The sequence below is a fragment of the Choloepus didactylus genome, chromosome 3 (genome assembly GCF_015220235.1).
Source record: "Choloepus didactylus isolate mChoDid1 chromosome 3, mChoDid1.pri, whole genome shotgun sequence".
Lineage (NCBI taxonomy): Eukaryota > Metazoa > Chordata > Mammalia > Pilosa > Megalonychidae > Choloepus > Choloepus didactylus.
In genome coordinates this window covers 181,432,596-181,450,716 of record NC_051309.1, presented here as the reverse complement: position 1 = coordinate 181,450,716, position 18,121 = coordinate 181,432,596, and the positions used below count along the sequence as shown (strand labels likewise).

Below are 18,121 nucleotides of genomic sequence, written 5' to 3'. Positions count from 1 at the left end.
TCCGTTAAATATACATTGTATATACATAGTAAGTTCTGTATCATTAAATTTCAGTGAACTAACATAATAAAATACTTTGAACCAATCAGTTCAAAGTTTAAATTTTTTTTATTTTCATTTTTAATTAGATGTCTTATTGAATAAAACTGCTCTGTGCCAGGTATTGTTTGTAAGAACAATGACATAATGGCAGAAGTATAAAATGGATAACAGAAAAGGGGATTTAAATTCATTATTAAATGTTTATTTTGTTTAAATTAGGTAATGCATTTACATGCTTTAACTTTTAAAATTATAAAGGTAAATACAATGAAAAGTATTCTACTATTCTATATCCTGCAATACAATTCCATTTGCAGAGGTAACAATGTTTCAATCTCTTATGTACATTTCCTGAGATATTTTAGGCACATAGAAGCAAATGCATTTTTCATCCCTTTTCATGCAAATGGAAGCACATTAAATACACTTTTCTGCCTTTTTTCATCAAAAGCTATATTTTGAATCTAGTTTCATATCAGGATATAATGTACTTCTTTTTATCAGTAGTTCTTAGGGCTTTGTTGCATGGCTGTACTTAGTTAATATCACCAGGCCATCGCTGGTGAACAGTTTATTGTTAATAAACTTGTTATTATAAAAAATGTTGAATAAATACCATTACATAATTGAAATGAATCTACTTAAATTCATAAGTATATGATAAATTTTCAGTTGATTTGCTAGATCAAAGGGTAGATATATTTGCAATTAATTTTTAAAGAACTTTTAAGATTTCATTTTTTTATTTTTTCAATTTAATTTTATAGAGATTGTTCACATACCATATAATAATCCAATGTGTACAATCAGTTGTTCATGGTGCCATTATATAGTCATGCATACAGCACCATAATTTTTTTTTCAATTTTCAGCACATTTTCATTACTCCAGACAAGAAATAAAAAAAAAGAAAACTCAAATCCTCCCATACCCCTAACCACCTGCCCCCATTATTGACTTATAGTATTGATGCAGTACATTTGTTACTGTTGATGAAAGAATGTTAAAATACTACTAACTGTGTACATAGCTTGCAATAGGTATATTTTCCCTATATACCTCTCTATTATTAACTTCTAGTTACAGTGTCATACATTTGTTCAAGTTCATGAAAGAGATTTCTGTTATTTGTACAGTTAATCATGGACATTGTCCACCACAAGTTTCACTGTTTTATACATTCTCATCTTTTAACATCCAACTTTCCTTCTGATGACACAGGTGACTCTAAGCTTTGCCTTTCCACCACATTCACACACCATTCAGCACTGTTAGTTATTCTCACAATAAAGTGCTACCATCACCTCTGTCCATTTCCAAATGCTTAAGTTCAACCTAGTTAAACATTCTGTTCATAATAAGCAACTGCTCCCCATTCTTTACCCTCATTCTATATCCTGGTAACCTATATTTCCTGTCTATGAGTTTATATATTATAATTAGTTCCTATCAGTGAGACCCTGCAATGTTTGCCCTTTTGTGTCTAACTTATTTCACTCAATATATCACTAAGGTTTCTGCATTGACCGGTTTTTTTTTTTTTAAGATGGTTTTGTTCACACACCATACATTCCGTCCTAAATGAACAATCAATGGTTCCCTGCAAAATCACATATTTATGCATTCACCACCATCACCACTATTTATATAAGGACATTTCCATTTTTTCCACAAAGAAAGAGGAAGACTCAAAGAAGGTGGAGAAACAAAAGGAAAAGAAAAAGAAAGAAAAAAAAAGATGACAGCTAAAAAGCAACAAAAGGAAAGATAGAATTAAAGTATAATAAAAGAGTCAGACAACATTACCAATGCCAAGAGTCCCACACCCCTCCCTGATATCCCCATCACAGGCATCCAGCTTTAGTACATTGCCCCTGCCACATCAAAGGAAGTATAATACACTGTTTCCACTAACTTTAGTCTCTAGTTTGCATTGATTGTACTTTTTTCCCCAATACCACCCCATTTTTAACACCTTGCAAGGTTGGCATTCATTTGTTCTCCCTCATGTAAAAACATATTTGTCCATTTTATAACAATTGTTGAGCACTCTAGGTTTCACTAATTTATACAATCCCAGTCTTTATTTTCCCTCTTCTGGTGTCCCACACACCCCTAACCTTCCTCTTTCAACCATACTCACAGTCATCTTTGTTCAGTGTACTTATGCTGTGCTACCATCACCCAAAATTGTGTTCCAAACCTCTCACTCCTGTGTTTTCTTATCTGTCTGTAGTGCTCCCTTTAGTATTTCCTGTAGAACATGTATCTTGTTCACAAACTCTCTCATTGTCTGTTTGTCAGAGAATATTTTAAACTCTCCCTCATATTTGAAGGACAGTGCTGCCAGATATAGGGTTCTTGGTTTGGGGTTTTTGTCTTTCAGTATCTTAAATATATCACACCACTTCCTTCTTGCCTCCATGGTTTATACTGAGAAATCTGCACATAGTCTTATCAAGCTTCCTTTGTATGTGATGGATCACTTTTCTCTTACTGCTTTCAGGATTCCCTCCTTGTCTTGTATGTTTGATAATCTGGTTATTAAATACCTTGACATACATCTATTCATATCTATTCTGTTTGGGGTACACTGCACTTCTTGGATCTGTAATTTTATGACTTTTTTAAGAGATGAAAAATTTTCATTGATTATTTCCTCTATTATTGCTTCTGCCCCTTTTCCCTTCTCTTCTCCTTCTGGGACACCCATGACATATACACTCATATGCTTCATGTTGTCATTCAATTCCCTGATATTTTGCTCATATTTTTCCATTCTTTTCCTTTTCTGTTCTTTCGTGTGTAGGATTTCAGGTGTCTTGTTCTCCAGTTCCTGAATGTTTTCATCTGTGTCTTGAAATCTGCTGTCGTATGTCTCCATTGTGTCTTTCATCTTGTGTTGTGCCTTTCATTTCCATAGATTCTGCCAGTTGTTTTTCGAACTTTCAATTTCTACCTTATGTTCACCCAGTGTTTCCTTTATATTCTTCATCTCTTTTTCCATATCTTCCCTAAACTCATTGACTGGGCTTTTTAATTGATTTAGCATATTTATTTCAAAATCTTTAATTGATTGTTTCATTAAAGTGAAACAATCTCTCAACTGTATCTCAACTGAGGTGTAAGTTTGTTCCTTTGACTGGGCCGTATCTTTGTTTTTCCTAGTGTGATTTGTAGTTTTCTGTTGTCTAGGCATCTGGTTTCCTTGATTACCCCAATCAGATTTTTCCAGGCCAGAACAGGCTCAGCTCTCAGAATGAGCCTATATTTATTATCAGGTTTCCCTGAGGGTGTCTCTTAGAAGATTGACAGACTTCCTTATGAGGCCTCTAGCTGCTGTACTTTTCCTAACCTGCCTAGCAGTTGACATCTGTGAGCCTGTCATTCCTCACTGGTGTAAGGTGGTGTGGTCTCTTTAATTGTCAGCTTAAGTTGTTTCTGTTTTGACTGTTTTCTCCCAGACCCTGGGGTCTGAGTTCTGAAGGGAGGGTAGGCAGTAGAGCTGGGCCCCATCTCCTTCCTCTTAGGGAAGATACACCTCCTAGGGAGCTATATTCTGCATTTGAATTATCCTTTGTCTCTCTGACTCTGTTATCTCCACCCTTGTCTGTGTCAGAGCTCTGTGAACGGAAAATGGCTGAGGCTTTCTCCACTGAGCCACTCAGGTTGAGAGAGAGGAAAAGGGAAAGAAAACCCTTTTTCAGAGCCAGTCCATGCCCCCCCCCCCCAGTTTTGCCCATTGGCCAGAGATAGCACCTGGTCTTCTGGGCTCCCTTTCCCAGGACACAGGAGTTTTCTGGCTCTCTAAGGTCAGTTGTCTCTAAAAGCCTCTTTTTCTTTAAGTTAATTTTGTTTTCCATCAGCCCCACCTCCTCTCCACTGGTAGTGACCTCAGGGTACTTTTCTGCTTGTTAGGGGTTTGATTATGTTTGTAGCTTATACTCAATAGTCCACATTTGTTAATTAAAACCCCAGTTGGAGCTAGGCTGAGCTATATTCACTTGCTCTGGAAATGCTGCTTTTTCCCACAGCGAGGTCTTGCAGCTCAGCCTGCTATGGGGGGAGAAGACTCCCATTCTGGTTCTGCAGTTTTTACTTACAGCTTTTATGCTGTGGTCTCAGCCATTCCATCCCTTCCAGATTGGTGTATGATGTGTGGACAGTCACGGTTGTCCCCCAGCAGTTATTCCAGATTATTTACCAGTTGTTCCTGGTTGTTTATTAGTTCCTCCAGGGGACTAACTAAATTCCACACCTCTCTATGCTGTCATCTTGCCCCTCCTCCCTCATTTATTTTTTAATATTAATACATGTATATAGTTCACAACTCAGAAGGAAAAAAAAAAGATAAAAAGTAAAATTAAGACTACTTCACACCAGCCGCACCTTTCCCCCAGCTGTCCAGTTTCCTTAACTGAAAGTAATTAGTCTTATCAGCTTAGTATTTATCCTTACAGAATTAAGTAATGCGTATATAAGCATGTATTTATACGTAGAGGGATTCCTCTTATTTGGATGGATTTTCATTTTTTTTTCTACATAGTCGTTTATGGAGATCAGAAAACTCTTGCCAAAATGTTGGTCTGAACTGAGATACCAGGCTAGAATGTCAACATTCACCTAGGAGCATACCATTTACGATCTCATCACTCATTCCCACTCATTGTGGATCTTATCAATAAAAGTGATGTTTTCTTTGATTTTCATTAGAGCTTATTGTTTTCCCTGGATGAAAGGCTGGCAATGAATTCTGTACATTTCTCTGGCCAAGGATTTCAAAACTTACTACATTTGCCTTGTATTTCTCAGCATTCTCTAGGGAAACAAAACCAAAAGGAGATAACTGCAAACATTTTAAGATTTTTACAAGAATTTTCTCACACAACTCTGGGGATGCACAAGTCCTAATTCCTGGGGGCATGGTTGCAAACTGGGAACACCAATGAAAGTTTTCAGTAAATTCCCCAGGAGAAATAGGTTGGTGGAAGTAGAGATGGAAATTCTCTCTTCTGACTGCTGAAATCATCACTTCTCCTTTTAAGGCCTTCAACTGATTGCTTGAGACTTAATCATTATTGAAGGCAATCTTCTCAGTTGATTGTAGATGTAATCAGACATAGATGCAATCAACTTACTGATGATTTAATTCCTTGAAATGTCCTCACAGTAACAAGCAGGCCAGCACTTGCTTGATCAAAAACTGGACACCAAAACCTGGCAAGAGACACATGAACTTAGCCATCACAGGCCACTACACAGCATGAATTCTGGGATTCCCATTTGCCATGTTAAGAATTCCCTTCATATCCCTCCTAAATCCTTTATTTCCTGTATTATAGCCTTCTTTCCTCTTTTTTGGATTTCTCTGGTGTGCTACATCTTCTACTGCTTCCTGGGAAAAGGTTATGTGGACAATTTAAAATCTTTTTAGCTTACTCTCCCACTTGATGTTTCTGGATATATTGTGGTATATTGTGGGTGTATTGTGGTGAAATATACCTATAGTAAAAATATTTTAACCATTTTAAGTGAAAAATTCTTTGACATTAAGTACATTGACAATACTGTGTAATTTCACCACTATTTCCAGACTATTTTCCTAATCCCATACCAAAACTCATATTCATTTAGCAAAACCCCTGGTAACCATTATTCTGCTTTCTGTGTCTATGTGTTTGCTTATTCTAAGTATTACATAGAAGAGAAACCATAAGATATTTGCCTTTTGTGTCTGGCTTAATTCACACAACATGATAACTTCAAGATCCACGCTTGTAGGTGTGAGGTAATAGCTCATTGCAGTTTTACTTTGCATTTCTTTAATGGCAAATGATGTTGAGTTTGTTTCACATACTTGTATATTTGAATATCTTTTTGGAGTAATGTCTATTCAAACCCTCATCCCAATTTGTATCTATCTATTTATTTATTTATTTTGTGTGTGGAATATAACATATTTACATAGAAGTGATAAACTTTCCAAATGCAACTTAACAAGTAGTTAGAGAGCAAATTTCAAAGAATGTTGTGGGGGTTACAGTTCCACAGTTTCAGTTATTTCCTTATTATTAAATACAAAATATATGCAAAAAGGTGATAACTTTGAAAGTACGATTTAACAAGTAGTAATATAGGAAATTTCCAAGAATTTTATGGGTTGCAGTACCATAGTTTCAGTTATTTCCTTATTGTGAAGTATAGCATATATACAAAAAGGTGATAGCTTTCAATTACAATTTAACAAGTAGCTATATAGCAAATCTCAAAGAATGTTCCACCATTTCAATTCTTTTCTTCTGGCTATTCTAATACCCTAGCAACTAAGGAACATAAAATTATATACAGATTCAGTATTCACAATCCTTTGTTAAATTCTATCTTGTCTGTTTCTACCCCTTCCTCTACTTTAATCACTTTCCCAATCTTCCCACAGAACAGCACTACAAATATAGATAGGGGCTTTCATGATATATTTCCCAGGTATGACACTGGTACAGAGAATTGACAACAGAGTGGGATAAGGGAAAAATCTACCTATTGCATATTAGGGACTATAATTGATAGGACTACCTTACTAGTACTACACAAATACTAGGGACAAATAATAAGGGCTGAAAAGAGCTATGAGGTGTTTTGGGTCATGAGAATTGTTTAAATTGGAAAGTGATGAGGATGGTACAATAAATGATGATAATGTGAGATACTGATTGCTTTATCATGGACAGAACATATGCTATGTGAAATTAGTAATCCCCTACTTTATAAGTCAAGCCCTTGATCTTGATCCTTTCTCTTGTGAAACTTACGGTTGTAAAAGGGAGGCTAAGCCCACCTATAATTATGCCTAGGAGTCACCTTCAGAGAACCTCTTTTTTTGCTCAAATGTGGACTTTCTCTCTCTAAGCCCAACTTTGCAAATGAATTCATGACCTTCCCCCAGTGTGGCACAGGACTCCCCAAGTGAGTGAGTCTCCCCGGCAACACGGAACATGGATTCCAGACATGAGCCTGGCCTGGCAATGAGGGATTGAGAATGTTTTTTTTACCAAAAAGGGGAAAAGAAAGGCAACAACATAATGTTTCAGTGACTAAAAGATTTCAAATAGAGTTTAGAGGCTGTCCTGGAGGTTTTCTCCCATGCAAGCTTCAGCTATATATGCCAAATGACCAAAGTATGATAAGCCCAAGTCAACAGTAGTCCCAAAAACCCTAAATAATACCTCTGGGTGTAAAAGGGTATAAAATTCTATAAAAATTTAGGTATAAAACTCTATAAAAGTTTCATTCTCCAAGTTTATTCTTCAGAAATTAAAATCCTCCAGAGAGTTCCTATGCCAGCTAAGTCCCCAAACCCAGCAGCAACAGTCTCTTCAAGAACAACCACCAATTGTGCCCCCTTTTCCCATAATGTCAACACTCCTTTTCAACATGAACAAGTTAGGGTGGTCACTGGCTGGACATCCCTGAAGACTGGGTTTTTTTGTTGTTTTCGAGTTGTAGGACTTATTGTTCTTTTTATAAACAACATATGAATTCCCATATTTCCTCTTAATCTGTAGACTATCTTTTCACTTTCTTTATATGTCCTTCACACAAAGTTTTTATTTTTATGAAGTCCATTTTAACTATTTTTTCTTTTGTTGCTTGTGCTTTTTAACTGGAATCTTATTTCCTTTAGTGCTAGGAAATTCTCTTGAATTATAATACATTACATTGTATTATATAATATTATGGTATGCTATGTACATATAATACATATTACATAAATATATATTAAATGTAATGCAAACTACATTTACAAATACAATAATATTTGTAAATTATTATTTTTCACAAAATGAAAAAGAAGAATATTAGTAAGGAAAACTTGTCAGTTGAGGAAATTATGCATTTACAACATGCACAAGTGTTAGGTCTGTAAATTGGTTGGTTTTTTTTTTTCAAAAGTTTTTGGCAGCAAATTACTGAATTTTACAGCTTATATTTTAGCATTAGTCAAACACATGCACAAACACACACTGGTAAGTAATAATATTAAGAAAAAGAAAAAGGAAGTAAGTTCCAAAAGTCAAAATTTAGAAACAATTAAATTTTCACAACATGAACATATTTTCTTAAATATTTTACAATCTTTCTTAACATCAAATTATATTATATTGCTCTTATTTTTATGTGCTTAACAAATATTTAGGATTAAACCAAATAGAAATAGCACATATTTGTAATGGAACATTTCTACATATATTGAGTATACTATTACAGAATTTTAAATAACATACTATGATAGGTATGGCCAATATTAAACGTATAATACTAATTCTGGATTTTCATTCCTTTATTTCTCCAAATGACCCACCGCATTACCAAGCCCAAAGATTTCAGTACATAAATATTTTGACTCAGTATATAAGATGTTAATAATAAGGGCTCTCAACCAAGTGTTACCTTCCAGTGACAAATACAAGTGAAATTCTGATAATATTTCTTTATTAAGTAAAACATAACCATTATATTATATCTTGTTATATTTCAATCACCCTATTTAAGTTTTGGGATGCCAAAACACAGTTATTCTCTTATTCTTTTCCTTTTAATCATTGTTACCTTTCAGCTTGTTGGAATCATTTAAGAAATAGCATTGGCATTATGCTAAATTATTATTCAAAGTTTGTGTTATTTCTCTTTGTTTTTAGCATGTAGTGACCTGGAGTTCAGAGAAGTGGCAAACAGACTGCGGGACTGGTTCAAGGCCCTTCATGAAAGTGGAAGCCAGAACAAGAAGACAAAAGCATTACTGAGGCCTGAGAGAAGCAGTAAGATTTCTATATATAATATGTGCAATTGTCTTTGAGAGGAGATTGCATTTGCAATAAATCATTTAGAATAAAACACATTTCAAAATGTATCCTTTATGTAAATGCCTAAAGCATAATCCAAACAGTCTTACTAGTTTCAGCTGCATGCATCATATTTTTCAAGGACATAAAGCATTTGGGGCTACTTTGGAAAAGGGAATATCACTCCTGATAGCATTTAACTTCTAGTTGACTCAAAAAAGCAGGGTACTTTTCAGTTGTTTTGATAAAAGTGGTAAAGAGTAAAACAACACAGGAAACAAGGGCAAGAATTTTGGAGTACTTAGATTTTTAGAGAGCGCTACTGAACCCAAAAGTTATCCTTCTCACAGTTGTTTTGAAGACATCTCTCTTTGACCCAATCATAACTATGTAAAATGGAAGCGCAGACTAGAAAGAATGTTTTCAATGGCATGCTGCAAATCAAATTCTTACAACATAGAGGAAGAAATAAGAGCCATATGATTCTTGCATGATGTTTTCGTCATCTGTATAATTCCCCCAAATCTATTTAATCCCTTAGAACTAGAAATGCAAATTGAAATAGGGCACTTGTTTTGAGTGATTTTATGAACATTTTATTTAATTTCCGTTTGTGGAAGATATTTATTCTATGGCTAATGCACATAAAAGGATGCTGAAGCATGGGCTGAATTTTAGGGAGCTTTCAAAGATGGGAGCATTTGCCCTAAAATGCAAGAGGGGGCAGAGCAGCAACTGTGCACAGCATCTTGTCACTGACAAAGGAAGCCTCAAGTGTCCGACTTTCATAGCTCATCCTGACATGCCCCATCCACTCTCAACTGCAGCCCTCAAGGAGCAGCTGCTGACAAGGTCACATGGTAAGATCGCAGAATCATCCATAGTCTTTTTCCTGAAACACTTCAATTGCTTTCTTCTCATCAGGGAATTGCTTAAACCCCACCCTTTTCCAGTTATGAATCTCATTTAAGCTCCTAAATAATTTAATGTGCAGAAACAATTAAGCCATCAAATTTAGACATAGTAATGGTATTTGAGTGTGTGATGACTGTGCAAATATGTGTTTTTGAAGAATTTCACAGAGGAATTATAACATTTTCACTACCCTGTGGGAGTATTTCCGAGGTTTTTCTTCAGAATTACTGGTCCAGTTTTTGGCAGATATAAATTGTTTCACTGCCTCTCAGCCTGATCTTATTTAATAGAAACAATAAATAAGTATATTTGCTACTGGATTCATAAAGCAAATATATCTAGGCTCTCTTGCAGACCTCTATATTTTGCTTTCTACTGCGGCTCCCAGTTTTTTTGTTTGTTTGTTTTTAATTCATATTCATTCCCTGTCCTCCCAATACTCACCCTTGAACACATTTATTGCTTGCTTTCAAATTTCTCCTTTGAGCTGGAGTTCAGAAGAATGATCCCTCTTAGATTTGTTAATGGATAACAAGAGATCGTGTAGAACACTCAGCACAGTGCCTGGCAAATTGTTCACATTTATAAAATATTATTTCCCTTTCTAACTTTTTCTTGTAGGGAACGTCATGAGACTCTCTTAAGAGTGGGTTAATTACAAAAAGCTCCTTGAGAATTGAATATCTTTGGAGAGTAAAGGAAAAAGTGGGTCATAGGTTTATTTTTACTGCATGAAGAATTCAGAGACCAACAAGGAGATAATTTCCAAAAGGAAGTTGTCTATTAGGAGAGATATGACAAATGCATGAATAAGAAATGGCAGGTCCCCCAGCTTCTCAGATCTTTATACCCTGTGGGTGAGTCCTTCCCTGACTCCCTCAATTTATTGTGCAAATCAATTCTCCAACAGCATACTTGTCATCGCCTTTTCTTTGTTTTTCCTTCATAGCATCACAATGTAATATACTAGAGCTCTACTTATTTACTCTGTTTATTGTCTCTCTCTCTCCCCACCAGACAATGAAGGCAGAAATCTTTTTTCACACGCATCCCCAGAGTTTACAATAATGTTTTATGCATACTCTGCACTAAATAAAAATGAGGGGAATGAATGAATGAATGGATAAAGCAAAGAAGCAATATGAAATAAAATATTCCAACATGTAAATATACCATAATTTGTTCAGTTGCTCCCTTCAGAACGAGTACTTACTGTTGCCACTTTTTTTTTCTCTATGACAATCATTGCTGCAATTTTGTATACTTTTTTTTAACATAAGGAAGATTCAAAGCATTAGAAGTAAGGATTCAAAATGCATATGCATTTTAAATCATAAATGTTAATAGATGTTGCCAGACTGCTTTGCAAAAAGCTTAGGACTTTTCAAAATCTCAGCAAGTAAGGCATGAGTGTAAATTTTTACCTGCATCCCTGCCAGCAAAAATTAATGTCTTTTTAGTTTTCTTTTAATTTTTAATTAATTCTCTTAATTTTTCCATTCTGTTTAGCACAGAATTATATTTATTTTTACTTTAATTTGCATTCCCTTTATTACTAGTGAATTTGAACATAAAAAATGAGAGTGAAGTTACATAGCATAAAACAAAAGAACAAGCACCAAACATTATGTCTATTATCTGTTTAATCCTGAGAAAGTATGTTGATGGCTTCCATTATCATTCTATTTAATCAGGCCCCTCTAGCACTTTTGCTAATTTTTGTTTTATGTGTTAGCTGCACTTTTAGAATATATGGATTTATGTCTTTTCTATCCATTAATAAATTATGTTTCTTCACACTTTTTTTTGGTTACAGTAGATCCTATTTACTGCATTTTAGCATAGATTTTGCCTTTCACATTTATTCTATAGTAATTTACCACTCCTAATTTCAATTTTATTACACTTACCTGATATCCTTCCTCATATTTTATTTCCAATCTGTCTTTATCACTTAGATTTAACTGTCATGTCTTTCTTGTAAGCCCCCATCATATGGCAATCTATGGTATATAGTGATACAATTCAATTCAGCCCATTAACATTAGATGTAATAGTAGATATACTTGATTTTTATTCATTCAATATTATTTTGCATGTATAAATTATTTTATATATATTTTTTCCTTTAGTTTTTCTATCCTGATCATGTTGTTTTTCATTCCATTTGATTTGAGCATTATACCTTACTTTTCCACTTCATTTATTTTTACTTCTCTTTTCTGTGAGTGCACAATTAAGCACAGTTCCTTTACTATTATTTGAAAGCAGTATACCAAGTAGTTCTTTCATGCAGACATACTTTTTTCACTAACCAAGTTGTTCTCTTCCTTTAGAACACTCATCTTCACCACAATAAAATGAGCTCTCTAGAATACTTTTATTTCTCTATTCCCTAAACTCTTGCTTTTTCTCCTACTGCACCTAAATGACATTTTTAGGAAAAATTAATCCTTCTTCCCTCTCTACTCATTTTCTCCAAATACTTTGGCTGAACTTGAACTAATTTAGTGATTATTTCCCTTTCAATATATCTCTTCTTCAAAATTTAATGTCTGTTACTTATAGTTCTTATCACCAAATTGTCTATCCTTATATATTTTGATTTAACACAGAATAATTGCATATAATTTATATTGTATTGTAGAGCAAGTTGCTGTATGTGTGTCCGGAGAACACAGCCTCAGGAGCAACAAAGACTTTCAGCAAATGACCACTTTAATACTTATCCTGAACAAAAGGTCTAAATGAGCAGGGGAGTGGCTGGTCTCCTGGGGAGGGTTGGTAGATGGCAGCTCTGCATGCCCCAGTTTGCATGGGAGAAGCAAGATGCCCGTTCTTTATAAATAGTGTATAAAGAGTTATAAGGAGTGTATAAAGAGGTATAAAGAGTAGATCTTTATACCTGGGGGGCCAGGTGGGGAGGGAGCCCTGACACTAAGATAAAAGGATGCATCAAGCAAACTTTGTACAGAGTTCCTGTCCTAATAAGGAGCTGGGGCAGTTTGTTCCCAGTCTGATGTTCAAGGTATGGTCAAGCCCTTCCACTAGATGTCTCTCCAGGGTAAAATGGAAAAATACTGAAACATCTGCACACAAAGAAAAGGAGAGAGTAGGCTAGGCGAGGACTGGGAGATGACCACTGAGTGTGTCTGTGACTTCCCCAGCTGTCCACCCCTCGGCCTCTTCACTAGGCCTAAACTGCTCCCCTCCATTAGCTTCCAGGACATAAATAAGCCCATCTTCCACCTCAGACACGAAGGTGGAGGTGGGTCAGGCCTACCCACCAGTGGCTCTCAACAATGTTGTCGGTAACAATTTGGGAACAGCAGCAGCAGCACATTAGGAAGTCTTCACCTGTGCATCCCATTACTCCAGTGCATCCATTCACCCTATCCCTCAGAAGGCAGCTGAAGAGGTCCCACATGGAATCTGTTTGTACACTTTGCAGCCAGTGGACTTGCCATTGGGTTTTCATTACCTCCTATTCCACTTCCTCTGAGGTATTAACCCCCATTCAACAGGAGGTGTTAGCAATAACAAATAGGCCTCCGTGTTGGGCTGGGAGGAAGCTAAGGCAATGGGATTATCAAGCACTACTTTCAATAGAGTCTAATGATTTTTTTCTGAGCCTGAAGGGCTTGTGCTGTGCAGCAGTATCAGCCAAGGTGGATGACAGATTGCTTATCATGTGTTCACTGGCACTTATTCCCAGCCAGGGCAATAATGATCTGCTGAAAGAGAGGAGTCCAGAAACAGGTACCACCCCCATGCAATTTGTATTTTTCTCAGGATAACACATTGAAGGGAGCAGTCCAGTGAGAAGTCTCAGATTGGGTAGGAATAAACCTGACGGTGCATTGTCTCATCAGTCTCTTAACGATCTATGCAGGAAATGGCACAACTAGTGGAGGTTTTATTTCCTCCAGAGAGGAAGATAAACCTTGGAAGGGCACAGCTCGCCCCTGAAGAGTCACTGGTGATCTCAGGGATACTAGTGTAAAGATGTCTGAGCCATTTGCCAGTTTCATTGTATCAGGAGTTGTTGCATTTCAATAGGTTGTCCAGGAGTGTGATGGCAGATCCACTTGTCAGTCAGGTTCCCTACCGCCAGAATGGCCTTTGTCAGTTAGATGAAGGTGTTTTCTTTCCAGGTTGTTGCTGAGCCAAATCTGTAGCAAACGGGGAAGCAGTATCTAGTCTTGGCGGGGTGGTCATGCAACCACTTCCCATGGGAGACACTTTTCTCAGCCTGTTTGCAGTAATTTCTTTTGTCCCTCTAAGGCCACCCAGTCTGTCTGCCTCTTGCCCAGAGGTATAATCTCACCTCTTTCCCACTGATCCAAGTGCCTTACCCATATCTTCCAGCCCACTTCCACTCTTTCTTGATAGATGGGAGCTGTCAGGACTCCTTGAGTTTATCCCATGACCATTTCCAAGGGTACTGGAGGACCAACCAGGGGTAGGCGTCACCAACTAACCTCCAATATGTCTGTGTCAGTCCAAATGGATCCAGCCCACTGGATTGTCACCCCATGTGTACTAAGCACTTCTAGGTCCACTTCTGTCATCCTACCCCTCTACCTGGTGCCCCTAACCTCCCACCATCCTGGGAATCATGTGGAGGGTGTAATGGGATAAAAAATGAGGTGATCCCCTGACAGTGGCTGAAAAGGTGAGTCCCCAGTAGTGTGTCATTGATCCCCCTTTCAGGGCCAGTCCTCAGCTTGATGGGAGTAAGGGCAGATGTGCTTCAAATCATGGGTTCCTCCACTACCTTCATCTATTTCCTATTCTAAGAAGTGGGATAAGGCTCTGTTTCCCTTCTGGAAATTGCTGAACTTTGCTTCCATAGGGCCTGAGTATAGTGGACAGTCCATCCACTGAAGTTGTCAAGGTATAGATTACAAAGCTCCTTTTACAGGCAGCCAGTAATGTTTTTCACAATGTCAGTGCTGTGGGTGATGGATGATGTGGAAGGTCCATCTAATTCTGTGGTCTGGGCCTATCACTGAGTGGATTGTGCAGTAAAGTGGGATTCTTAGTTAGAGAGATGTTGTCTGGGTACCCAAAGGGATGGCAGAGCCACTTTTCCACTGTATCCCATGTATGTAATACAGCTGCATGACAAATTGGAAAGGCAAGGCCATAACCCAAACAGGTGTGTCTACTACAACCAAGGAATAGGACATACTTGAGACATCAGGTGAGGGTCAGTGTAACCCATTTGCCATGAGTGGTCCTGTGCAGACCCTCTGGAAATAGCTCCTAGATGCCCTTTGTGGGCTCTGGCTTGCACTTGACGTCTCTTACATTGATAAAAGGCAGATTGGGGCTCTTATAACAAAGAAGTACTCCATGTTCTTAGACCCATAATTTCCATGTCCAGTTTGGTGTTGGATCCACCCAGCGGTGGAAGCAGTCATGGGAAATTCAGCTATTTCATGATGTCACCAAGGGTAGGTTCATCGTCTTCATCCTCTGGGCGGAGCTCATTCTCTGCCTTTCTCCCAGGAAGATCTCTGGCTTCATTTGCAAAAAGCAGCTTAGTGCACCTTTCATCTGCTAGGTCACTCAAATGATCAGCATGATACTGATACCTTGCCATGCACATCCATATGGATAACAGATGGTGCCTTTTCTCATTGCCAATTGTTTCCAAAGGTTCCTTCCACACACGTGGGAACCTTGGATCTTTAATCGTGTTCCCCGCATGAACCAGAGAGATGACCAAGCTGTTGGTGATGACTCATAAGTCAGTAAACAGGAACATAGGGGTGCTTGGGTCCAAGTGTTCCATGGCTAAGAGTACTGCTTGCAGTTCAACACATTGGTCACTTTCTCTAGTGCCAACGGTGATATGTAGTCTTCCTGAGGCAAGGGAAATAGCAATTGCTGCCCAATGAAGTCCAGAAGGCTTCAGCTTGACCGATCCAATAGTGGGCCAGCATTGGGCATCTGGTAGAGCATTCTTGAGTCAGGGATCCCAAGCTGCCAGTGCAGGGAGGGAAGAGCCCTCATCTGGTGCTGCAACAGGATCATTGATGAGGGGAGTCTCTGCCACCTGTTCTTGCAAGCGTGTCACTCCCTGGGAATCTGAGTGAGCACACACCTGAAGGTACCTCCTCCATTTGATGATACTCTGTTGTTTGGCATTGTCTGGGCATGTGTTCTGATTACCCAGGACCCAGGACATGTTGGAGATTTCTGGCCTCAGGAGGACCTGAGAGCTCTCAGTAATCCTTTCCATTTTCACCAAAGCCCAATAACATGCAAGAAGTTGCCTATCAAAAGTGGAGTAGCGCTTGGCTGTGTCTGCAAACTTCTTGGTCCAAAAACCCAGGGGTCTGAGAATTCCTGTTGCTCCCTCCTGGGTCCAGGTGGCAGCATGAAGGGAGAACGAGGCTCTAAATGTCCTAATGGCAGGGTGGTTGAAACAGCTGCTTTTACATCTTGCAGGGCCTGCCCTTCTTCCATTCCCCAGTGGAAAGTACCTGTTTTCTGTGTGACCTGATACATAGGGGTGCCAGAAGGATACCAAGATGAGGAATAATATGCAAATAGCTCAATCAACTGGTGGACTTCCTTTTTGGAGGTGGTGACTTTAGGGGCAGTAATTTTTCCTATACAGGGTCAGGGATCTGGTACTGGGCTCCAGCCCTTATGCTGCCTAAGATGGGGACCTGGTGGTCTGGATTTTGCCACTGGAAAGCAAAATGATCCTAGTCCTCCTCCTGAAGTAGGATGTAGAAAGAGATATTCGCCAGGTCAATGACTGCGTACTAAACTCTGGTGGAGGCCATAATGACATCCATGAGAGTCACAATATCTAGGAGCATAGGCACCAAAGTGGGTACTTCTGCATTTAAGTGCCAAGAATGTATAGTTAGCCAACATGCTCCACTCACCTTTTTCACTGGGCTGCTAGTGGCAGAGGTAGTAGAGCAGAGGATGCCCACAGATAGAAGGTCCTTTATGAGTTCAGTCATGCCCTTTTCCCCACCAGGGAGATGGTGTTGCCACTGGTGGACAATGCAGAGAGAAGTTTGAAACACTGGGGGTGCGTGATCTGTCCTTTGCCCAACTGTGGTGGACAGAGTTTGTTGGGTTGGGGGAGCTTATCTGCACCATCACCACTGGGATGTGCAGTGGAGCCAGACGTCAATCCTTTAATGCATTTTCTGGTAAGAAACATGGCCATAGGGTCAGCCAAAGGGCCAAAGAGATCAAACCACAGGGTGGCAACTACTTCTCATTCTCATATCCATGTGGAATTCCTGAAATCTCCAAACACAATTTGTCACCCCCTCCCCTGTGCGTCTCCCTTAATGGTAGCAACCTGGGTACCTGTATCCAAAAACAGCATAAATTTTGTTCACTCTTCCCATATTGTACATGCACTTGGGCATACAGCCTTTGATCTTCAGGGGGTGGTCAGGGCCCTTGACCCTACCCTGCGGCCATTTTCAGTTTAGTCAAGTCTGGGTAAATACATCCTTCCCTGGGCCAGACTCCTCAGATGGGGCTGAAGGGAGAAACAGGAGATCTGCACGATCCTCCTCTCCTCTTCCTCCTGCATCTGGGGATTGTGGGGAGGGGGAGGACAAGGGCAGATTTTCCCTGTTGAGCCCATTTCCATCCTTCTGGTTTATATTTTCCCTCAGTTGTTCCTTTGGAGATTGTGACCAGGGTGTCCTTAAGGACCCCTTGCTTTAGGAGCCACAAGAACATAACTGGGCAAGTGAGGGCCCTGAGGGGAAGAAGCCTAATACAGGAACCATTGCCCCAAAAAGGGAGGATACCATAAACCAGCTCATTCACATCTCCCAGAGGAAGCCCTGGGGAGAGAAGGAGAACCAGCTCATTGCCCACTCAGGAGGCACCTTTCTAATAAGATCATTAATGTCCTGCTGAGAAGTGGGAATCAGGTGAGGGATATCCACACACCAACACCCAGTTTTCACTGCATGACCATGGCTTCCTCCTTTTGGAATTAGGGGGCTTATTTGGAATTCAGGGGAGGTCACCCAGAGTCAGGTCTCTGAAGGATCCAGTCAAGCTGAGGCTAAAGCAGCACAGCATCTGCAGCTACTCCATCTGCCCTTCCTTCCCCACCTCCCACTTCTTCCTCTTTTAACTCTAACTGACTAAGAGTTTTTTGGAGGATGGGGCTGGACTTGAGTAGCCACGACTCCTGCATTTGGCCTGGTTGTCTGGGTGGTAGTGGTGCTCTCGTTGTGTAGTCGGGATAGCCACATGAGGAGATCCTGTCTACACCTGTCTTTCATATCTCCTATCTCCTTCTCTGCAAAAACTCCTACTTT

General features: G+C 38.9%; 1 protein-coding gene across 3 annotated transcripts in view; it reads left to right on the top strand.

The window, feature by feature from the left end:
• The window catches only part of SPOCK3 (SPARC (osteonectin), cwcv and kazal like domains proteoglycan 3), a 505,924-nt gene that overhangs the window by 455,939 nt on the left and 31,864 nt on the right, over window positions 1-18,121 (top strand). For all 3 annotated transcript variants that reach the window (XM_037830971.1, XM_037830972.1, XM_037830970.1), the window contains one exon: window positions 8,739-8,858. In XM_037830971.1, coding sequence (XP_037686899.1) covers window positions 8,739-8,858 — 120 coding nt within the window. The remainder of the gene's footprint in view (window positions 1-8,738; window positions 8,859-18,121) is intronic.